Source organism: Heterocephalus glaber, unplaced genomic scaffold (genome assembly GCF_053883595.1).
Source record: "Heterocephalus glaber isolate CG9 unplaced genomic scaffold, H.glaber_assembly_v1.0 deba00001687, whole genome shotgun sequence".
NCBI lineage: Eukaryota > Metazoa > Chordata > Mammalia > Rodentia > Bathyergidae > Heterocephalus > Heterocephalus glaber.
Genome location: NW_028258412.1, coordinates 10,874,943 through 10,898,583, shown reverse-complemented (window position 1 = coordinate 10,898,583; position 23,641 = coordinate 10,874,943). Strand labels below are relative to the sequence as shown.

Below are 23,641 nucleotides of genomic sequence, written 5' to 3'. Positions count from 1 at the left end.
TGTGTGGTACCCACCTGCCCTGGAGTTGCAGAAGTGAGCAAGACAGGCTCTGTGTTCTGGTGGGGTTTTCAGTTGAGGGTGGGGGAATAAATGTACAACCAAGTTATTTATCCATCAGGATGCTGTGCAGAAATTAAACAAAGAACTGTGACTGAAAGAGACACTTTAGTTTGGATGATCAGAAAAAATATCCCTGTCTTGAGCTGAAACCTGAGTGAGAACAATTTGGGCCATAGAAAGATCAGGACTTATTCCCATAGAGGGATCGGCATGTGCAAAGGCCTTGTGTCCCAGATGAGCTCAGAGTGTGGTCAGTGAGGGGTAATGTCAAGAGAGAGGGCTGAGAGCTCAGCAGTGTGAGAGCCACAGGGCGGAGAAGAGACTTTTCTGGTGCAGTGAGAATATCCTGGGTGACATGAACTGAGGATAAGGAAACTGAGGCACAGAGAGGCTACAGCTTGCTGAAGGTCATGTCTCAAGGTGGAGCTGGAGCTCAGATTAGGTCCTGGAGCCACCAGTGAAATTGGCTGTTTTTATATACCTCACCTATCAGAAAATCCTTGAAACCTCAGATTTGTATTTGTTTGTTTGTTTGTTTGTTTAGGGAGGAGGGAGTAGGAATTGAACCCAGAGCTTTTGCACTGAGCTACGTCCCCATCTCTCTCTATTTTTTTTTTTTTTTTTTGAGACTGAGTCTCATTAAGTTACTAAATTGCCCAGGCATGGAAATAAAATCTATGTAAATAGGGAAGGGCGGAGGGGGTGAAGGCCACACAGGTAATGAGGGAAAAAAAATAAGAACCAAGATACATCATGTACAGGTACAAGCATCCAATGATAAATGTAAATGAATTGTATACCTAAAATGTACCAATAAAAGAACTTTTAAAATAAATAAATTGCCCAGGCAGAGCTCAAACTTACCTGCCAGATTATAGCTGGGATTATAAATGTATGCCACTATGCCTGGCACCTCAGAATTTTTGGTTATTTTTGTTGGGGTGTGTGTGTGTGTGTGTGTGTGTGTGTGTGACAGAATCTCATTAAGTTACCCCGGTTGGCCTCAAGCTTGTGATCCACCTGCCTCAGCCTCCAGAGTGGTGGGGTTACAGGTGCATACCATTGTATTCAGCTTCAACTTGTGTTGTTAAAGCTTTTATTTGGTACTGAAATAACTGGTTTGTACAAAAACAGATTTAAAAAAAAAAAAAAAATTTTGTTTTGTTTTGGTTTTTTGTTTGTTTGTTTGTTTGGTACTGGGGATCGAACTTGGGACCTTGCACTTGCAAGGCAGGTGGCAGAACCATTGAGCTAAATCCCTTGCCTGAAAAACAGATTTTATTTAATGTGTTATAAGTTTGGTTTATAAAAATCTGAGATGCGTCCCAGGCATGGTGGTGCAGGCCTGTAATCCCAGCACTCAGGAGGCTGAGGCAGAAGGATCACAGTGAGTTCGAGGCCCACCTAAACTATATCTCGAGACCCTGTCTCAAAAAAAAACAAATAATAACCTCAAACAAAGGCAGCATTTTCAGAATGACCAGGTAAGCAGTGCATCGCAGGAGTGGTTTGGGCCCCTCCCAAGCTTTCTCTGCCCTTCCTGGGCCACTTGTCCAGCCTCTTTGGGTTCCAAACTTTGAATATCTGCCCCAGGCAGCGGGTCTGTGCATCTGAGTCCCCGCTGGGGAATCTGACAGAGTCCCTGTCTATGAGTCATGTGACGGCTGCTTCTTTGGGGTCTCTGTGAATGACACACACAGGCGCAAAGAGCCTGGCTCTTGGATGGGGCCTGCATTCTTCTCCCGGCTCCCCGTGGACCATGGCCATGTGTGTCACAGACCGGCTCACAGAGTGCCTCTGAAGGCCTCGCTTCCCCACCAGGCCAGGGCCGAGGTCCCCTGAGCTCCTTCTGCCTTCAGGATGAAGTTGCTTCTCATTTTGTTCTCTCCTGTCTGCAAATTTCTTCTAACGAAGTGGGATGGGTTAAAAAAAAAAAAAGTTTTAGAGCTCAGTGACAGAGCACGTGCTTAGCACCAAAATAAAGGTTTCAATTTTTTTTTTAAATTTAATATACACATGTACCAGTAATACCATCATGAATCTCATCATTCCATATTGCTGCTAATGTGCATCAATAAAAATTTTTTAATTATGGCAAAACATATATATCATAAAATTTACCGTTTTGCTTTAATGTGTACAGTTCAGTAGTGTTAAACATTGTTGTGCATTAATCTCCTTAACTTTTCATCTTGCAAAACTCATTATTCATTAAGCAACCACTTCCCATGCCCTCTCACCTAGTTCCCAGCAGCCATTCTACTTTCTTTCTCTATGCTATGACTAATGCAGGTGCCTCCCACTAGTTGCCTTTTGTGACTACCTTGTTTCACTTAATACAATATCCTCAAGATCCAGCTCTGTTGTAACATTCATCAAAATTTATTTTTAAAGACTATGTAATATTCCATTATATGTCTATAAGGAAAATTTTGATTTAGTATTAAACTTTTAAAAATGAAGGAATTTTGATAATAGAAATTATTTTGAAAATATGTAAATGGCGGAAATCAAACAGCACAAAACCTGTTGTCCTTGGCTCCATGTCATCAAGTCTGTCTCCTAATGACCAACTGCTCTTCCTGGATTACTGTGTATCCCTCCAGGGATCACACAGGCCAAGATGTGTGGGTCCCCGTCTCCCTTTTTTCTTCCTCTTTGTACAGGCAGTCCTTGCAGTTCTGCATCTCACATTTTTCACTTAACACCATTTTTAAAGGGGCTTGTTGTTTTTTTGGTTTGGGTTGGGTTTTTTTTTTAAGAATTTCATACCTTTATTTAAAAATTTTAAAAACCTTCATTACAAGTTTAAACTCTAAAGAAGCTCTTCCCCACCAAGAAGTTCCTGACTACAAGACTGCAGAGAAAATTCTTCATTTCAAATAGTAATTTGTAAATAGGTAGAAGATGCCATCAGAGGCATTAGCTTATTCTCCAACAGCCAGCACAGCCCCTGAAGCCAAAGTTTCAGGGTTCATGTGGCTGCCTCTCTGTCCTGAATCTACAGGTCAATTTCCATACTTAATCGGGAGAGATAATGGATGTGGTCCTGAGATTTTCCTTACTGTCCCTCCTGGATGGGGCCCCAAATTTTCTACTTGATGTAAAGTTGAGCTTTTCTTTCCTGCTGATTTCTTAGACCCATGACATTATTATCTTTTACCTTTTTCCAATATGTTAATGTAAACGCTCTTTGAATATACCAGGATATTGGTAAGGAACCCCAGCCGTGTCAATTTGCTGGCTCCTAAACGATTGAACTTTCAATGAGAATACCCCACCTGCGGACTTCAGTTTTGATCCCACAATGAGAGGATAAAAATACTCAAAGTGATCCATCGGCCTTCCAGTTGCAGTACAGCGAGTTCCTAGATCCAGTTCAGAAGCCTGGGGTTCCTACTTATTCCCAAGAGCCCCCATTTAATTCTCACCTGCTGCCACTGCTCATTACAGTTTATAATCACATCCTCAAAACCATGAATAGACACAGAAAGCATTAGGAACAGGACTAACATGCTAATGGTCTTCATCACTTCAGGTTTCTATCGGACTACCACAGCAAACAGCTGTTTTGATTTCTTGAGACAGCATCTCACTATCGGTTCCAAGCTGGCCTTGAACTCACTATGTAGCCCTGGCTGGCCTCGAACTTGCTGTGATCCTCCTGCCTCAGCTTCCAGAGTGCTGAGATTACAGGCCTGGGCTACCACGCTGCCAGATCCCACTCTTTTTAGTTAGGAATGTCTTCAGGTTCCCTAGAAGTAGTTGGCCCTGTGACTTCCTGCACACTGCTGTGAGTCTCCTGCAGGTCCTTCCTGCTCTCTGGGGCAGCCACGGAGGTGCTCCCTTCTCCCCACTGCAGGTGCTGTGCCGCTGCAAGAACAGCATCCTGAGGGAATGCTTCCTGGTGGCTGAACTGGAGAACCGAAGGCGGCCGCCCACAGTGAGCGGGGAAATACTGTGTGGACCTGGAAAGGGAACAAAAATCATCCACGGGTGTATTCCCCTCCCCTCACCTGTGCTTTTCAAGCCACCCCCTGCCTTTTTTGGAAGCAACAGTCTCTAAGATCCTACTGAATGTGCGCTTTCCACATTGTACCAGTTCACTCATTTGCAGACACACACCAAGCACCTAGTACGCATCAGGTGCTGCACTGGGCCCGGGATCAGCAATAACGAGATGGCCACAGTCCCTGCCCTCAAGGGCCTATAATCTAATGGGAGAGGGTACAGGAAAAGAGCACCCACTACTAAAGAGCTCATAATAGTGCAGAGTCAGGAAGGAATCGGGACGAGGGGGAGGTGGGGGCTCGGTGACAACCCTGCTTCTGGTGAGGTGCTCCCTGGGACCTGCTCAGTGAGGACGGCCTCCTGGACAGATGCTGGCCAGCTGCTGTTTGACCGGAGCAGCCTTGGGCATCTCAGGTCAGGACCCCCAGAGCCTCTCGTCCTGGGCAAGAGAGCAGCAGGGAGGGCAGAGCCTCTCGCCCGGCTCCCACTCCTCTCATCACGCAGAGGCAGTGATGTCTACTCACAGTGATCTCGCTCCACAGGTGGGGACTCAGTTTAAGAACAGTCTGAGCAGCCTCCTGGAAATTCTCATCTCCAAGGAACCTTCGTACATCCGCTGCATCAAGCCCAATGAGAGGAAAGAACCCAGTGAGTGGAAAGTGCTCAAACACTGAGCTCAGGGGAAGAGGCTGGAGGCAGAGCAAGGTGACATGGGCTTAGGGGCCTTCAAGCCACCCCAGGCTCATTGTCCTCTGGCACAAAACCACTTTCCTTTTTCAACAATAGAAGGTAAATGAATTGAGAGCGAGGCCCTTTGGTGGTCCAGAGCTTGGCTAGTTTCAGGAACAACTCAGCCAAGCCGGGCCAGTGTCAGAGACAACAGGTGCAGCATAGCTTCTCCCCAGCCACGGAGCAGTCTTCCAACCTCCCACCCCACCTTGAGTATTTCCTGTGCTCTTGCCGTGATCTGTAAGAGGTCGCACAGTCAGAAGCTTACAGTGGCCAGGCGGGCGGGACAAATGGAGTAGCAGCCCAGGAGGAAGGCAACAGGGAGTGGCGGAGACGTCAGCAAACTGTAGAGGACACGCTCTGTCTGCGCTGTCTAAAGGAGCGACAGCACTATTCCCTTCTGGCCAGTTGTTACGTGGGACCCTGGGCTCAGGGTGGCCACATCTTAGGATTTCTCAGGAGAAATCGGAAATCTAGATTTTCCTCTAAACTGCCCCTCTGAAGAACTCAAGTGAGGACTCATATTCCCTGGCCAGACTCAGCCCACAGACCTTCAGCTTGCAGCCGCTGGTCTGGCATGGTGGAAACAGAGGCATGAGGTCCTTTGCTGTCACTATCCCTCCTGTTTCTCCAAAGGCAAATTCGATGACTTCCTCGTAAGACACCAGATCAAGTACCTGGGGCTGATGGAGCACCTGCGGGTGAGGCGGGCTGGGTTTGCGTACCGGCGGAAATATGAGCATTTCTTGCAAAGGTAAAGTTCGGTTTGTGCGTCCAAGGCCCTTAAAGTTGGGTGCCTACTACATGCTGTTCTCTGGGATATGACAATAAATAAAAAGCTGTCCCTTAGGGAACTCAACTCGGTTCTTAACATAGTACTTTTGACAGCAAAAAATAACATTTGGGAGACTATAAAAACCCAAGCTAGGGGATGTAGCTCTGTGCCTGCCTGGCAAGCACAAGGTCCTGAGTTTGATCCCTGGTACCAAAAAAAAAAATACAAAACCCCAGGCCACCCTCCCCCCAAATAAAGGACCCAATCAAACTATGGGTGAGTGAAATGAATAGACACTTCACAGAAGAAGCACAAATGGCCAACAAATACATGACAAAATGCTCAGCATCGCTGGGTATTAGATAAATGTAAATTAAAACAACACTGAGACTCTATCCTACCCCAGTAAGAATGGCCATTGTTAAGAAATCAAATAATAACAAATGCTGGTGAGGCTTTGGGGGAAAAGGAACTCTTCCATATTTTTGGTAGGAACGTAAACTAGTACAAGCTCTATGGGAATCAGTATGGAGCTCCTCAAAAAACTAAAACAGAAATTCCACTTGACACAGTTATTCTCCTTCTAGGTATCTTTCTGAAAGAGTTAAAGACGTGATATTATGGTGATACATGGCCACCCATGTTTCCAGCGGCATAATTCGTAATAGCTAAATCATGGAAGCAGCCTGTATATCCATTAACAGATGGATGGATAAAGAAAATGTGGTATTTACACACAGTGGAGTACTACTCTGCCATAAAGAAAGATAAACTTGAGTCATTTGTAGGAAAATGGATGTTCTGTAAAATAGAACAGACACACAAGCTTAAATCTTACATAGTTTCTCTTATCTGAGAAACCCAAACCATAAATAAAGAGCAAAACAGAAGATAGATAATAGGAAGTAAGTAGATAGATGTGTCTCAAATAGGAAGGGGATCAAGAGGTGGAGCAGGGGGAAGGCAGGAAGGGAAAGAGGGTCAAAAGAGAAGTTAAGATGTGTTACGTACATGCTCCATTTATCACCCAGGTGCTGGGCTAGTGCCTAGGCCGCCTAGGCTGTCGAGAACAGCCGTGCAGTGGTGGCGTGGGGAGGGGTCATCATAACACACAAACTCTGGCAGAATCCTCACTCTGTTTGTAGAGCTGTGGCCTAATCCCACCTGTCACATGAGGGTTCAACTGTCATCAGGGAGTTCATAAGGATTTAATGAAAGGCTCTAAAGATACAACCTTCTCTCCAACCGCTTGTGCACCAGCACTTCTTTGGTGACAGGCTCGGGTGGCTTTGTGCTGCCCAGAAGCCAACACTGTCCCTCCGAGCATAGCACGGGGCCATTTTGCAGATCACAATGCTCCATCGTTGACCATTTCACCGCCAGGTTGTTTGCCTTGCTCTTTTTCTTTTTTGGATGAACCTCCCCTGCCCACCATTTTTGCCCATCGTCTACTTGTCGTTCATTCACCCACGTCCTGTCCATTTTTCTCAGTCTGGCTTCTGGTGACACGGGCAGGAGGCAACAGCCACTGCCCGCCCCACACTGAACACACAAGTGCCGGACATTCCTCTTGCCTGCAGCTTTGCTGCTGCCCAGGGCTCCTCCACTCTTCCCGTAAGCTCTGGTGCGCACCTCTGCTATGCCAGCACTCCCTGGGTGTCAGGTGACCCAGGCAGCGGGGCAGGACCCCCACTCCGCGCTCACGGACTGTACTTTTTAGTGGGGGAGACTGGCGATTACAAGAGGTGTGTGAAGCCAGGTGGGGACAATTGGGTAGGGGACAGAGTGGAGGGACCGTCATGAGGTAAGGGGGCGCAGTTGTCTTCACAGGGGCTGCATATTAGAAAGGAGTTGTGCGCTGGAATTAAGTTATTAACATTGGAGCCAAAACTACCCTTGGAAACAATTCTTCATCACTACCCCAAATACAGTACCTTTTATTTGTGTGCATGTGTGGTACTGGGGATTAAACCCAAAGCCTTCACACTGAGCTACATTCCCAGCCCTTTTTTTTTTTTTTTTTTTTTTTTTTTCTTGTACCGGGGATCGAACTTGGGACCTTGAGTTTGCGAGGCAGGCACTGGAACCACTGAGCTAAATCCCCGGCCCCGGCCCTTTATTTTTTATCTTGAGACAAACCTCTCACTAAGTCACTAAGTTGTGCAGGCTGGGCTCAAAGCTGTGATCCTCCTGCCTCAGCTTCCCAGAGTTCTGGGACGACAGCCGTGCGCCACCATGTCCGGCCTTTTCTTATGCAGGTCCACATTCGTTTGCCTGCCCAGCTGTCTGCTGATGGTCACTGGAATCGCCCGCCTTTTGGCTACTGTGAATAATGCTGCTATGGACATGTGTGGACACACCTTTGGTTTCTCTTGGGTTTATACCAAGGAATGGGATTGAGTTAGTAGGATTGAGGGTCCAGTGATGTCACTGTTACAAGAGGACAGGGCCAACCGCCCACCTGATTGAACCACTCTCTCATTTCTTTCTTGCCAAGTGTATATGGTTGGATTCAAGGAAGTCCATGAGATGAGACGGCTGCATTACACCAAGCTGCTGAGATGCCGCGGGGAGCAAGGGCACCTGAGGGGTGGCAGGAGAGGGGAGGATGAGAGGATGAGGTGCCACGACAGCTGATGCATCTCCTTCTCTCCCGGCAGGTACAAGGCCTTGTGCCCAGACACCTGGCCACACTGGCACGGGCCTCCGGGAGAGGGTGTGGAACGGCTGATCAAGTACATCGGCTACAAGCCAGAAGAGTACAAGTTAGGGAAGTAAGTGGCCAGCGAGCTGCTACATATTTCCCCGAAGTTGAAATATTCCATGCACTGATCTGCACTCAGCTTCCTTTTTTAGAGATTTACATGAGTTTACCAGCAGATGTTTCCACCCACTCAGTGTAAGTCCAGCTCTCAATGGTTAGGAGGAGATGGGGTTCGAAAGGGGCCCTGTGTTCTAGACCTTTCTTAGCAGGGGTGCACCCTACCTCTGTGCCTGGAGTCTTGCCTGTGCCCGTGGGCCTGTGCCCTCCCAGAGGCAATATTAGGACCTATGCCAGGTGCAATTGGTCATCTTTAGCGTCCCAGAAAGCAGTGTCCAAATCCCGAGTGTCATTACTTGGGACAGAACAGCAGTTGTCCGTGACCGGAGAGCTTTCATACATGTTGAAACCTTTCAGTATAACTCAGTTGGATGAATCGGGGTTATTTGCTCCTGTTTTGTTAGTCGTTTGGGTCAGGACCTGTTCCCAGACCTCAAGGCCTTCCTGCATCAGGGGCCTCTGCCTTTGACTCTCTCCAGGGGCCCTGCTGGTCCCTACCTCCCCCTTGTATGCGGTCACTCTCTAACTTTAGTCTCCTATTTGGACCCTGTTCCAAGAATCACGTACTTATTCAATCCAGATCCCTTCGGGGGATGAGGCTCAGCATTTCCTGAGAGAGGCAGACCGTGGAGGTCAGAGTCCTATCTGTCCTTCTCATTCCCTAACCCGGGACGGGGAGTAGGATCTTGCGATATGATACTCTGCTGCCCCCCAGTGGCCACCCCAGGAAGCTACCTACCCCACACACCTACCTTGTGAGGGCCCCCGGGAACCTAAAATGAGCACTTGAAACTTACCTTCTGCTGCTTAACAGGATCTTCTTTTAAATTCAGGCTCCTATATTTTCCCCAGTATTTGGGGTTAAACCTTGGACCAACCAATGAGCCACATCCCCAGCCTATTTTTATTTTTTTGAGTCAGGTCTCCCTAAATTGCCCAATCCTGCCTCAGCTTCCTGAGTAGCTGGGATCACAGGTGTGCACTACCATTCCTAGCCTTAAACCCCTCTTCTTTGTGACCACTCTTTAAAGCCCAGGAGCATAACTGAAGCAACTTCCTGTTCCGGTGATAGATTCATTTTGCAGGGCTGCACAAGTCACCACTACAGAAATTTATTTTCACAACTCTGGAGGCCAGAAGTTCAAATTCAAAGCATTGGCAAGGCCTTTTGGAGCTTCTGTGAGAGAATCCCTCCCCATCTCTCCCAGTGTCTGGGGGCTCCCAGTGTTTCTTGGCCATGACAGTGCTCTAATCTGTGCCATCTTCACATGGTCTCATTCTTTGTGTCCCCTTTTCTTTTTCTTTTCCTTTCCTTACCTTTTTTCTTCTTTCCTTTTCTTTTTTTTTCTTTCACTCCTAGAGATTGACTGAGAGCCATTGCACTGAGCTATACATCCTCAGCCCTTTCTTTTTTTATTTTTTATTTTTTATTTTCAGATAGGGTGTCGCTTAATTGTCAGGCTGGGCTTAAACTTGCAGTCTTCCTGCCTCGGCCTCCTAGAGTGCTCAGACTGCAGACATGTGCCACCATGCCCTGTTCTTTTCTTTTTCTTTTTTCTTTCTTTCTTTCTTTCTTTCTTTATTTATTTATTTTTGCAGTACTAGGGATTGAACTCAGGACCTTGTGCTTGCAAGGCAGGCATGGTGCCACTGAGCTAAATCCCTGGCTCTGCCCCGTGCTTTTCTAAGGACCATTTCATCCACTTGAGAGCCCACCAAATCCAGATGATCTCATCTCTACCCTTAATCACACATATAAAGACTCTTTCTACAAGTCATATTTTGAGGTTCTGAGCAGATATGAATTGGGGTGGGGGAAACTATTCAATTATACAGGTGGTCAGTGACCAATCTTAATTAAAACATTTCTTTTCACTTCTAGAACTAAAATATTCATTCGCTTCCCCAGAACTCTCTTTGCTACTGAAGATGCCTTTGAATTCAGTAAACATCAATTAGGTATGACTTTTGTTTTTGGCCCTGACTTCAACAGAATGTGAAATGAACAGGTTTAGCTTGGGAGGGTGTAAATCCTAAACATCGAGTGTCTGCTGTAATTGTTAGAAACATTCACTTTGGAACCAGGAGCCAGCCATGGGATCATGATGATATGTGTGAACGTATGTCTGAAACAGGCTGGGGGGCGGTCTGGGTGCAGGCAGGTGTTTAAATGCCACAGTGCCCTCTTGGTTGTGTGAGCCACACCCTGCTGGGCAGTTCGGACCTGAAACCACCCGACTGCACCCACTGCAAGTCAGGTTCTGATGCAGGCTTCAGCCAGGGTGTTTGTTACAAATGGGCAATGACAAAAGTTAGATGCCTCAGGAATGCAAAACAATCCAGCTCCTGTGAGGGGACTCTTCCTAGAAACCTACACCTGTCTAAGGAGGACCCCATTTGAGTGCCTGGACACCCACAATGGCATTCTCACAATAAACAATACAGTGGGTATTATCACCCCCACTGTATACTCAGGGAAACTGAGGCAGAGATGTTGGTAAACTGAAGGCCACAGAGTCAGTAAGCAGCAGATCTGGGGTTTGATCATGGGCCTGTCTTGCTTCCAGGCCTGGGCCTGTGACTGCCCGCTTGCTGGTCTCAGTTTTGACCCCCACAGCAGCAGGCACCTATCGCTGGGGACTGTGCAGGAGCAGGTGCTGGCTCGGGCAGGTGCAGGGACCCAAGTCGGCCTCTGCCCAGCTCCAGGGATACGCCGCTGCACCACGGGGCCCTCCCTGCACCTGGCCTCTCCATGGTGGGAGCTCAGGCACTGAGTGGAGGGGGTGGAGGAAGGAGAAGCCAAGGCGGCCGTGGGCACTCCCTCCTGGGCTTGCGCTCCTCGCAGCTGGGAAGCAGCTCTGCCGCCTCCGTCCTGTGCCCTGTGTAACAACGCCTGTCTCTCGGCGGGGCGGGCGGCTCAAGCACGACCTCTAAGGCCTAACGCAGAACCGGGGACTTACCCACCCTGAGGGAAGGGAAGAGAAAGGCAGAGAAGAGGCTTGCTGGATGGCACCTGGGAGCCAGGTCTGACAGGAGCCACCCGCTCGCATCTCTGTGTCGCTGCTGCACTGCATGCATTTGAGGGCCACAGCCACAAAGACACGCACACAAAAGCAATTTCACCCAAACTCTTGTTTTATTTCAAGTTGCGAGAATCCAAGCCACCTACAAAGGCTGCCTGGAAAGGAGAGAATACGTGAAGAAAAGAGAAGCAGGTGAGACGTGCACAGAACGGCTACACGCTGTCCTCTCGCCTGCCGGCCCTGCTCTCCCGCTCCCTCCCCTGCCCTTCCTTAGCCCTCAGTGGGGGCCCGGGCCTGAGACCTCTTCTCTCTCCTTGTTTGAACTTACCGTCATGGTTTTGTGTTCCCTGGGCATGTTCTCCTTGCCCACTTGGGAAGGATAATTTTTTTAGAAGGTTTCAAACAGCAAAGGTGCCCTAGACGCCCCTCCCAAATTACGCCCCCAGGCCAGGCCCTGTCCCCATTTCTCAGAAGTGACCTGTTACAAGTTTGCACTGCTCAACTCCTTGTTTTTCTTTACAGTTTTACCGTCTATGGATACAGCACTCAGTGTATTTATAGTTTGGCATGTGTCAAACTTGAGAAAATTATATTGTTGACATTTTGTGGTCACATTTTTTGTGCTCTGAGTCATTTTTTCTAATTTGACCAGGAGAGGTGCAGATTTACTCATTTTCACGGCTACCTGGTACTTCAGTATGTCAGAGGCCCGTCAGATAGTGAATATTTTAGATTTGTGAGTCATATGGTCTCTGTCACAACTACTCAGCACTGCCACTGTGGCCTGAAAGTAGCTTTAGCCAGTATATAAATGAATGGGCATTGCTGTGTTTCAGTACAATTTTATTTACATAAACAGGTGGCTGGTCTTCACCCCTAGTTTGCCAACCCCTGAGCTATATGAGAAGTCCACTATCTAGTTCTGCTGATAAACATTTGGGTCATTTTCCGTTGCTTGTTTATTTCTGTAACAGAAACAGTGCTGCTCTGGAGAAGGAAAGGAAGGCACTTAAAATATCTGAACAACAACAACAAAAAGTGAAAAACATCCGGGTGTGATAGCATATTCTTGTAAGCCCCGCACTCTGGGAGGCTGAGGCAGGAGGATTTCAAGTTTGAGTCCATTCTGGGTAACTCAACAACTTAGTAAGACTTTGTCTCAAAATACAAAATAAAAGGGGCCAGGGCCCTTCAGTGCCAAGTCCCTGGGTACAATCACCTGTACCACCAAAAAAAAAACCCTGAAAAGTATTTAAAAATTGGGAAACAAACCAGAATCTAATGTGTATAGGTCCCATTTTCTGTATTCCCGAGTTTCAACTGTGGACAGCTAAATCAAAGTGATGCTGGGTGAAATACAAAAGGAAGTGAGGAGACTAATCTATGATTTCAAGTGCTATTTTATCCCGGAGGGCTTCCGGAAGCTTCTACAGCAGCCTCTGTTCCTTTCCCCCCTGTTGTCTGAGCGCCCCCAGTTAAGAACCAATGACACACATCCAGCTTCCAGCTTCCATTTCTGAGCCCACAGAGCACTCTGGTGGGTCCCAGATGGGTTCCGGCAGAGGGATACAGCCTTCTATATTTGTGTTCACCTTCTAATGCCAGCAGTGCCCTCTTTCAGCCACCAGACTGGAAGCTCACTGGCGTGGAGCCCTGGCTCGCAAAGAAGTCAAAAGGAGAAAGTGGGCCGTGCAGATAATAAGAAAGTAAGTCAGTACAGCAGGGAGGAGAGGTCAGTAGACACAATTTGAGTTTTGTGATGCTGGGATTTGTGCCAAAAGGAGATCTTCCCTTCAGGATGCTCCTGGGAATTCCGTTTCATCTCCTGATTCTGATGATCGAGGTTGAGTACATTAAAGTCAAATGCTTCCTGAACCCAGGCTTGTAAAAGTGGGGGAGTCTCAGCTGGGCCTGGTAGCTCACACCTGAAATACAAGTACACACTTATGGCACTCAGCAGGCTGAGGCAGGAGAATTGCCATGAGCTCAAGGCCAGCCTGGGCTACATAATGAGACCCTGTCTCAAAATGAATGAATGAATGAATGTGTGTGGATGGATGGATGGATGGAGGGTGAGAAAGTCTCAAGAACTGGGAGATGGGCCAGGGATTAAAAAAAAAAGGGGCCCGGATTTAGCTCAGTGGTGCTGCCACCTGCCTTGCAAGCACAAGGTCCCAAGTTCTAGCCCCAGTACCAAAAAAAAAAAAAAAGAACTGGGAGGAAATGATAGGGTGTGGCGGGGACTGTGGCAGATTGGTAAACTCGGGTCCCTCTCCATCGGGCAGGCACTGTTCTATTCTGACCCACTAGGCCACAGCCGCCAGACTGCTGGATTTTTCAAGGAAAGCTGAAATCCAGCTTTTAAGTAAGACCTCCCAACATTTTTTTAAAAAACTGGTAACTAATCAAGCTAGTGAAAACAGAAAGCAATCTAACTGAAACCAGCCACGTTGGTGCATGCCTATAATCCCAGCACTCAGGAGGCTGAGGCAGGAGGATTGTTGCCAGTTAGAGGCTAGCTGAGGCTACATAGTGAATTCAGGACCTGTCTCAAAAGTGGGGGTGGGGGGAGAAAGGAGGAAAAGAAAAGAAGAAAGAGAGAGAGAGACACCAAAGAAAATCAAGTTGGGGCGGATTTGACCTTTGGGCTGCATTACTGGCTTCCGGCCTATGCAGTCATTTAAACAACCTCTATTATGTTGGCCTTCTCTGAATCAAATGGGGAGAAAATGCAAGGTTCTGGGGAAACGGGCCAGAAACCTAACAAAACACTTTCCTTTTGAGGTTCATCAACGGATTCATGAACCGCAACCAACCCCTTTCTCCTGCCAACGAGGAGTTTCTAGTATTTGTGCGCAAGAATTACATCTTGAATCTTCGGTATCACGTCCCGAAGAATGTCTTGGACAGGACCTGGCTGAGGCCTCCTGGCATCCTGGAAAATGTGAGGACTAAACTGAGACTTGGATGTCACAGGTGACGTGGGCACTGACGGAAGTTTAGCTTTGGTCAGAATTCACAATCTCCTTAGTAGAATTAGAAAGCCAGGGGTGGTCTGATGAGAGCACATTCGAATGGTTTCTCTCCGTGAGGTAGCTTTCCCAGTGACTGTCGCAGGGTCTCTCGAATGATGGCCCAGAGACCCCTGAGTCTGCAGGGTAGAGTTGGAGCTACTGTAAGATTCCTGGGCTCCACTGCAGGCCCTCTGAGTCAAAACCTCTAGGAATCTCTTTATAGCCAACTCCTCAGGGGACTTGTGACCAGATTCAAGTTTGAGAATCACAAGTTAAGCAGTGGAGAAGGTAGAGCTAGACGGGAAGCCTAGCTGCTTTGTGAAATATTAGTGCTGGGTTTTAAAGTGTCTGTTTGGTTCACCACAGCCCAAGACAGGATGTGAGTGAGGCAGGTGGGAAAGAAATGTGTTCTCTACACAGGCTTCGGATCTGCTCAGGAAAATGTGCACAAGGAACCTGGCTCGGAAGTACTGCTGTGGGGTCACAGCTGAGTGGAAAGCTATGGTAGGGACATGGTGTCTGTCCTCATCCACCACTCCACGTACAAGACGAGGGCCATACCCCATGACTTGTAGATGAGCTGAAGATAAATGCACAGAACCCTCAATGAGTGTCAGCTGATGTTACCCAGCATCTGTGTATTGATACCATGGGAACTGAAACCAGACAGGCCCTGCACTAAAAAGAATGAGGATGGGTGATGTGGGAGGTCTGGCTTTGTTACTGATTTTTCACTAAAGTCCCAAAGAGTAAATATTTTAGGCTTTATGGGCCATACAATCTGTTAGTATTCAGCTCTGTGGCTGTAGCAGGAAAGCAGCTGTGGACATGTAAACCAAAGCCACAGTTGTGTCCCAACACAACTTTACTAACATAAAGCAGGCAGCAGGCTGCATTTGGCCCATGGGCTGTAGTTTGTCAAACTCTAATCTAGCAGTGAGAAACTTCTCTCAAGTTCTGAAAACTCCACTTTTAAGCCACTGCAAGCAAGGGGGCCCACAAAAGTGTCAACCCCAGTCTCTACCAGTGTAATTTTTAGGGCATTGTGGCCAAAGCAAGGTCTGAGCTACACCAAAGTGTAACACGGCTCCTGTGGCTTTTCCAGCACACTACATGATACAGGGTATAAAGCTCTTCTTATGTATTACCAGATGCAGCAGAAGGTGGTTGCAAGTGAGATATTCAGGGGAAAGAAAGAAGGCTACACAGAAAGTTTAAATCAACCTTTTGTGAACACTCGGATAGGTAAGTACATTTTCCATCCACAAGTATTGTTCCCTAGTAAGGCAAGATGCTCAACTTGGTAGCATTTCCTGACAGCTATTTCTTCAGCTGAGACCTCAGCATGGAGGAACATAAATCGGTAGACAGCAGCGCCTTCTCCAGGGTTGGTATTTATCGATGATTCATGGTGTTCTGGTTTCCTCCCCAGGTGAAGGAGACATTAATCCCAAAGTGCTTCAACTAATGAGCAGTGAGAAAATCCAGGTAAGGAAATGTGTGGCCTCAACCCTGAGCAGATTTCCTTATCACGCCTGAGAGCAGGGTGTTTAGGCACAGCACTGGGAGCATCACTTAGACAGTGCAGCTGGGCCGCTGGGTGCTCAACTGTGCTGCTCTGGGTACTGGCAGGGATTGTGGGTGACACGTGACAACTGGATACCTGTTGCTGTTCTTACAGTCTTTCTCTGTCATCCTAGAAACTGTGTCGGTTCACTTTCCTCTGAAAATGCAGACATATAACCAGGAATGTAATCATGGAGTGAGGGGTGGGTGGACTTCCGGGTGCTGTCGCTGCCTTCTCTGTGGAGTGGCCAGGAGACCCTGGGCAGGTCACTTAAGGTCTTGGCACCTCTGATCTTCTGTGGTTGTGGATTACGGGAGTGCTGAGGGGCCAGCGAGGTGAGGGGTGTGAAGTGCTTAGCCCGTGGCCCGGCCTACACGCAGCCATTAGCCGGCCTTCATCGTGTGCTGGGTGGCTGCAGTCACCCCTCTTCCCTGGAGGACAGAAGCCTATGTGACTGGGAGATCCTGCTCTGGCCGTGAGGGTCCTCAAGCCCAGCGTGTCTTCTTCTCCACTGGCCTCTCAGACCACGCCCGTGAGGCTGGGTGGCCACAGCCTGGGCTTCCCCAGAGGTCAGAACAGTCAGGTAGAGCTGGGAATCAATCTTCCTCGCAGGGAACAGGACACAGGGGGAACAAAATCTCTTCATCAAAATCTGTCTGGTCTCTCTGAGCACCTAAAGTAACTTCACCAGATTCTGTACTCTGTCCCTCACCCCATGAGGTAACTGCCCCCCATGGTAAGGCTCACCTCCTTGCAGTATGGTGTCCCAGTCATCAAGTATGACAGGAAAGGCTTCAAGCCACGGCAGCGGCAGCTCATCCTCACTCAGAAAGCAGCTTACGTGGTGGAACTTGCCAAAATCAAGCAGAAGATAGAGTATTCAGCTCTCAAAGGTAAGCGGTGGGCAACTGTGAGCCAGTTCCAAGTTGACTCACCTCCTGGGCACACTAGTCATGAAGAAGCCCACAAATGGGAGACACAAGGGGAGGGTGCCCAGAAGGCCCAGGGCTGCCCGGGCCTGGTCTGTGCCTCTTATTCTGCCATAAATGTCCACAGCACCCACTTCACTCAAGTATCCAGTTTAGATAAAGGAAAACTTCCACAGTAACTGGGTTTTGGTTCAGCTTACGAGCCAATAGCATGAGGATTTCTGGAGAATGCCCTCTACCCTTCTGGGCCCAGCTAGAAGGAAGCAGGCATGGAGTTGGGGAGGCCCTGGGTGGTCTCTCTCTATTTTCTGGGTTGATGTCAAGCTGCCCACTTCCAGGCCCCTAACTCTAGGATCTGTCTTAAGGTGTCTCCACTAGCAATCTGAGTGATGGAATCTTAGTCATTCATGTGTCGCCAGAGAACAACAAGCAAAAGGTACTTGATGGCCAATAATCTTCGCTAAAAGAGGGAAGTGATATGTTGCCAAATCTTAAATCAAGAACCACAAAACCTCAGGATTAGAGCTATTGGTTTTTCTTCCTAACCATTAATACTGAAATCACCGTGTCCTCTTTCTACCCAGGGGGATGCCATCCTCCTGTGTGAACATGTATTTGAGGTGGTTACTAAACTCACCATGCTGGTTAAGAAGGAGAACCTTGTAAATGTTGTTCAAGGAAGGTAGGTGGCATCATCTTCGGCTGGGGAAGGAACTCAATGGTAAGATGGTGATCAACAGATAGAGATGCAGATCCTTCCACCTATACCTGCCTCCTGTCCTCAAAGCAGTGTGGGGAGGAAGGCTCCACTGTGTTCCCTGGCCCTGCCTTCAAAAACCTTCTTCTGTCCTCACCCCTCTAACCTTGGTCTAGAGACTAGAAGAGGTCAGTGGTCACTCACTGACCTCAGGAAGCAATAGTCTGCCCATGCAGTTTCCAAAGCTGCTGCTTACATTCCTGAGGGACACAGTCACCAAGTGAAAGGTAGACCTCTAACCTGCAGCAGGGCACAGATATGTCTTTGTTATGATAGCTGGTGGCACAGCTGTTTAGATCCCTGGGCCACAGCTTCACAGGCTGCTCATGGACTAGTCAGGGAAAGCGCTCTAGTCCTTTACTGTGTAAAAGGAAAATTCCTTGCACAGAGTATCCTTACTTAATCTTTTCCAGATCTCTGGAGCAGCCACCACCTTCTCACTTTTGGGGGACACATGTGGACCCCGTGTTAACCAGCATTTGGGGAGGTATATGGATGGCCAGGGAGGGTGTGTGGACTCCTAAGAGCCGTTAGCAACCTCAGCACTGAGCTTGCATGAGGCCTACAGCACGGTGTCTGTAAAAGCAGGTTGCTCTTAGAAAGGACTATTTCTTTTCTCTGCTCCAAGATTTTACAACCCGATAAGCAAATTCATAGGTGGAATAAGGAAGGGCTGAGTACTCTGGAAAGAGTTCTGTTTCACTGTACCTGGAGAGAACACCTAGGCCGCTGTAAGTTCCAGCGTGAGGATGTGTACCTTGCTCCTCGGATGTCAGACTGGCCCTTTGGAAATCTTAATGTGCTAAACTGATCTGAGAATAACTACAGAAGTGTGTAAGTTGCCCAACTGTGAAAAGTCCCCTTTTGATTGCTCACATATGAAATAGAGCAGGAACTCAATCTTGAAACTCCAATAAAATCTCCTTAGTAAATGTCTTTTGCAGGCCAGAGGTGGGGGAAGATAGCAAGAGTATGTCAATAACTTGTCACTTGTGTATTTTAAGTTTACAGTTTTATATCGGTCCTGGGAAAGAAGGCACAATAGTTTTTGATACTGGACCAGAAGAACAAATCTATAAAGATAAAAACGGACAGTTAACAGTGGTAAGTGGCTGGGGTTGGGGGACCAAGTAAACAATTTTACATGAAAATATAGGTTTGAAAAGCGAGTTCATTTCTTTTTTCCTCTTCGTTTTTCCTGATTCTACATCTGAAAGACAGGAAGAGATTGATTTTTGGAAGCATGAACTTAAACACAAAATAAGGGAAAGCCATTTACCATATTTGGTGTCAGGGAAGCAGAAGTTGACATTAAATACTTATCATTAGTCTTACAAGTCCAACTTTTCACTGGCCGACAAGGGTTCTCAAACTTGTCTCCACATTGAAATCCATGTGCTGGAGTTCCCCTTAGATACTGTCATTTTCCTGGCTGGCGGTGTGGCCTAGGCTAGGCTTTAGAATTCGAGATCTCAGATCCAAAGGACACAGAGGTTTGAGAATTGCTGCCATCTTGTGAAGAACCTGAGCACACGGGTGACTCGGTCCTCGACTGCGCCCCCGTATTGGGCTGAGGGTCCCAGTAGTCCTCGCTGACAGGTAGTACAGTGTGCTTTGATCCAGCGTCCCGGGAAGTGACACGTTCAAAGCAGAGAAGGCAGAATCTTTAAAATGTGTATTCTATTTATACCAAGAATTATTTTATAAATTTTAAAATGAATTATCGCCTACATTATTTAAAAATTTACATATTTACTTATAAAATTGTTTTTATAGAAATAAATGTGATGAAGTGTCTTTCATAACCCAATAGATAGGTCCCCTTCAGGAAGTTAAAGTAAAGATCACTGGCATGTTAAGTCATGAGGTGGATTTTCAGTTTACAGGCTATGCTATCTTAAAACTCAAACCCCAGAGACCTGAACATCTCTTTCACAATCTATCTTCCTCCTCCGCTGGCTTAGGCTAAAGATGCCAACAAGCCTCACTGAGCCACTTTCTAAATCCGGCCTGTTCGTAGGAGGTGGGGCTGGTTTCTCAGCTCATCCACCCACCCTGGCCAGGCTGATCTGAGGTGACAACTGCTTCCTTCCCAAAGAGGGGAGCTGTGAGGTTCTGAAGCCAAGGTGACTCTCTCCCAGGTGTCCGTGCGGAGGAAGTCCTGATGGTGGACAACGTCTGATTTCTACCAGTACTGTTTTTGTTACAACTGCGGAAAGCATGGGGCAAGCAGGAATTTGACCCAGTTAGCTATGTCTGCAAGAAAACAAATGCCTGTGGCTCTTTGGACAGCGTCACATCTGAAGACACTGAGTAACATGTTCTGCCAAGGCCTGACCCCAGCATCTCAGCTGCCAGGTGGCACTCTATTAAAATGTCTTCTCCTGGGAGCTGACCTCAAGTCGTACAATGAGGTACTTTTAAACATCCCAGAAAGGACCAACATTCCATGGGCACTTCAACATGGCACGGTCGGGTGTGCAGTGGATATGCTGCCTTTGTCAAGCTGCCCAAGACAATGAAATATTACCTATGATCTGAGAGGAAGTAAATGAAATCTCTTACAAAGCTGCAAAATTTGAATGTTTCTTTAAATAAAGGGAACCTATAAGTTTCAAGGAATTGGCATACATTTCTGCAGGCTCATTAGGTGCCAGGTGGTGAGTGGAGTCCCCCTGCCCTTCCACATGAAATCAGTGGCAACACCAGCTGATTCATTCTGCTTCTTTATGAGCCAGCCAGCATCTTCACCCAAGACTTCCTTTCAGTGGAGACTTCCTTTCAGTGTTAAATTCAAACACTACAGCAAAATGACTCATCTTTTCCTTCCACCATGAGCAACTTCACAGTGACAAGGTGACAAAGGAGAATGCAGGAGCTCTTCCTTTTTCTCTTTGTTATCAGTAGCTCTGCTGTGCTGCGCATTTCAGAAAAGACCCAGAAAACAGATTTAAATAGAAGCACAGTGAAGGTTTTATTTTACATATGTCCACAAATGGTTGTATAAGAGAGAAACAGTGACTACTTCTAAAACTTACAGCATTTTTTCATAGCACAGAGACAGAAAGGTTAATGACACACTTAAATGTGTTACAGTGACTTGGAGTGAAGCCCTAAAGATAACACAAGGGTGGGGGTGGCACACGTCGGTCCCCAACAGCAACTGTAAGGTCTGGGTACAAACACCTGCAAAGGGACCGGGACCTACAGAGGTCAACCAACACAGCCACCACAGAAGGCAGCGGAAAAGGATGTGTAGGGCTTGTTTCAGACACCCAGCCACCATCAGATGACTTATTCAAAACAAAAACTCAACTTGATTACCATGGAGCAAAGGCTGTTCCGATTTTTACCTGTAAGCTCTTACAGTCAAATAAAGCCTTACTCTTCAGCAAATCTTACGCCAGTGTTTTACTTAGATGGTTCATAAATAAAATTACTGACTTCTGCCCTTAGTGCTAACATATGAAAAGTCAGTTCCTTTCCTTGTAGAGTCTATTTGATAGCAGAGCTTGGACCAGCCAACACTTGTCTTTCAGCTCCCAGCTACATGCAGCTGACAGAATCATTCACTGCGGAATGTTTTACAAACCTCTTTGTATCCCAGGGAGGCAGAGATGCAGACTTACAGGTGCAAAGTTGAAGGGAAAGTGAAGGTACCAAGAGCTGCCGGAAGAGCAGGTCATAAGGCAGACATATATGAAAGCCAAAACAAATCAGACTGCTTCGCACACTTACTCACATGAACACTTAAAAAGCAGAATTTACACAATGGCTTTTCCATTCCTACAGAAAACATCAGAACTGACATTCACTGTAACTTTAAAAATGTTTAACCCAAACGGCAGAGTTGACGTTTAAAACTTAAAAGAGTATAAAATATTTATGAAACATTATTTTGTAAGCTCCCTTTCCTTAGCACTTAATAAAATCCAAATAGCCTCATATAAAAGTTTCCCACACAACAGTTTAAAAAGCATCTACCCAATACATCGTTTTGAGGTTCAGTCTTGATTGTTTTAAAGTTTTAAATATTGTAGGCTTTGCTACTGGATACAAAAGAAAGGCAGACAACTGTCACAGGTACAAAGTCTAAGCTGTAAAAACCGTTGCAAAATAGAAACTCGTTTTGTAGATACAGGTGTCAAAGGCTGTCCATGTTAATACCTTTGGTATAAAACAGTAATGATTCCTTGCTAAGCAAACAAAACCCATCCATTACCTGCCACATATTCTCATCTCCTTGTAGCTACTCTACCTAGTCTAGTCTCACCACCCACATCAGTCATCATTCACTTCCGTTCCTGTGCAGGTGCAGAGGAAGCTGGGAGGTAGGTAACTGAGAACGTCTGTCCTAATGAGCACCGTGCACAGCAGGCTCTGGCTCGGGCCACCTGTGCCCCACAAACACACATCCTCACTAACAGTCGCACACATTCCCTAGACAAACATGAACATGGACACAAACTGGACCCAAAGGTATCTGCACATCCTCTCAACCTGTTCACCGATGGCCACTATTCCGCAGAGAAATCAGAGGCAAAGCCGAGAAGGGATCTCCGGGTGACCATTGTGTTACGTCAGGGAAGCCACCCAAGACAGGCAAGCTCCCTTGAGCTGGCGGTATGAGGGGTGTCTGGCTGGGAGGACAGAGTCAGGGGCCACACTGAACTCCTGATGAAAGGCCAAGGCACCCACCTGCTGAAGCAAGCCCGAGGTAATGGGAGAGAAGGCCAGGCAGAAAGAGTGGATGCTCCGGAGTGGCAGAGTGTGAGTTTCACCTGCAGCAGGGTCAGGTGGCCTTCCTGGAATGGAATGAGTCAACAGGAACACCAAGTGGAAGAGGCGGGAGCCGGGAAGGGAGCCGGGCACTCACTGCCAGGAAAAGCTCCACTCCTTGCCAGGCATGGTACAGTCCCAGCAAGCACCAGATTAAAGATCAGCCAAGGCAGCAAAGGTTTTATACCCAAAGATGTACTAAAATAAACACGTTAGAAGTAATGATGCTCGTTAGGTCTCATTTTCACGGCCACAAGCTGAAACTATTTATCAGTAAGCTCTAGGCACAGAACCACGTTGCAGAATGGATTCCCAGGAAAGCCATGGAGACTGTGCCCAGTAGGAAGGCACAGGAACCAGGACCCAGTCAGCTGAGGCTACAGGGTTGGGAAATACAGAGCTCAGACACCTCTCGTGGCCGCCACCTGCAGAGGCCCTCTTGGAATTGTCAGCTGAAACCTGAAGGAGTGTCACTCAAGAAGCCCTAATAGGTACTCAACACCCACAAAAATAAATACTGCAAACAAAGTTCTCACATACATTTTACACTCATTCATACTTTTCCTCTGAGAACCAAAAAAGCCTGGCCCCAGATTCTCATGAAAAGTAGAGACCTTGTACATAGCTTGTTCATCCACTATGGGGGTGCGTACACCTGGGTCAAGGCAGGAGCAATTCACCCTGTCAAGAAATACCAAAAGCATCATCTGGCTTGTCACAAAAGTATCTCCAGACTCCAGGGGAAGTAGAAGGTGCCCGGAAGCCTGCAGAGGATCTGAGTGTGGCAGGGTAGGGAGGAGGCGGAGGGCAGAGGAAGGCAGCTGGGTCCACTGGCCAGCTCACTGGTGGAGGTGGGTCCGGTCATCCGGACGCTTGATGTGGATCCGCCGCACGCGCTCGATCCTCTCCCGCTCCCGCTCCTCATCCTCATCCAGGTGATGGGAGCGTCCAGCTGCACCGCCTGTGGCCTCCAGGAGAGCATTGTCAGGTCCCCGGCCATCCTGGGCCTCATACAGCAAAATATTCAGGGTCTCCTCATAAATCCGGGCTTCAGGGAACTCAACCTGTGCCCCACAAAATACAGGGGAAATGTGTTAGTGTTATACACACACAGCCCACCCGTATTTCTGACCAGGGCCATCAGGCTAAGGAGGGCCGGGAGTGCTAATGAAGACT

At 47.5% G+C, this 23,641-nt stretch overlaps 2 protein-coding genes and 1 pseudogene across 7 annotated transcripts in view; 1 reads left to right on the top strand and 2 right to left on the bottom strand.

Moving 5' to 3' along the window:
- Myo1h (myosin IH) overlaps window positions 1-22,858 on the top strand; it is a 92,743-nt gene extending 69,885 nt beyond the window's left edge. For 4 of the 5 annotated variants that reach the window (XM_087198057.1, XM_087198058.1, XM_087198055.1 and 1 more), the window contains 15 exons: window positions 3,923-4,003; window positions 4,614-4,719; window positions 5,437-5,554; window positions 8,236-8,349; window positions 10,279-10,355; window positions 11,543-11,611; window positions 13,041-13,125; window positions 14,204-14,363; window positions 14,854-14,937; window positions 15,585-15,678; window positions 15,866-15,921; window positions 16,758-16,893; window positions 17,295-17,365; window positions 17,514-17,611; window positions 18,691-22,858. In XM_087198057.1, the coding sequence (XP_087054183.1) occupies window positions 3,923-4,003; window positions 4,614-4,719; window positions 5,437-5,554; window positions 8,236-8,349; window positions 10,279-10,355; window positions 11,543-11,611; window positions 13,041-13,125; window positions 14,204-14,363; window positions 14,854-14,937; window positions 15,585-15,678; window positions 15,866-15,921; window positions 16,758-16,893; window positions 17,295-17,365; window positions 17,514-17,611; window positions 18,691-18,820 (1,479 nt within the window). In that variant the 3' untranslated portion in view covers window positions 18,821-22,858. The remainder of the gene's footprint in view (window positions 1-3,922; window positions 4,004-4,613; window positions 4,720-5,436; window positions 5,555-8,235; window positions 8,350-10,278; window positions 10,356-11,542; window positions 11,612-13,040; window positions 13,126-14,203; window positions 14,364-14,853; window positions 14,938-15,584; window positions 15,679-15,865; window positions 15,922-16,757; window positions 16,894-17,294; window positions 17,366-17,513; window positions 17,612-18,690) is intronic. The other variant, XM_087198056.1, reaches the window with a different exon arrangement.
- Window positions 3,069-3,590, bottom strand: LOC147821979 (oocyte-secreted protein 4A-like; annotated as a pseudogene).
- The window catches only part of Kctd10 (potassium channel tetramerization domain containing 10), a 26,109-nt gene continuing 23,103 nt past the window's right edge, over window positions 20,636-23,641 (bottom strand). For both annotated transcript variants that reach the window (XM_004843617.4, XM_004843618.4), the window contains exon 7: window positions 20,636-23,529. In XM_004843617.4, the coding sequence (XP_004843674.3) occupies window positions 23,305-23,529 (225 nt within the window). In that variant the 3' untranslated portion in view covers window positions 20,636-23,304. The remainder of the gene's footprint in view (window positions 23,530-23,641) is intronic.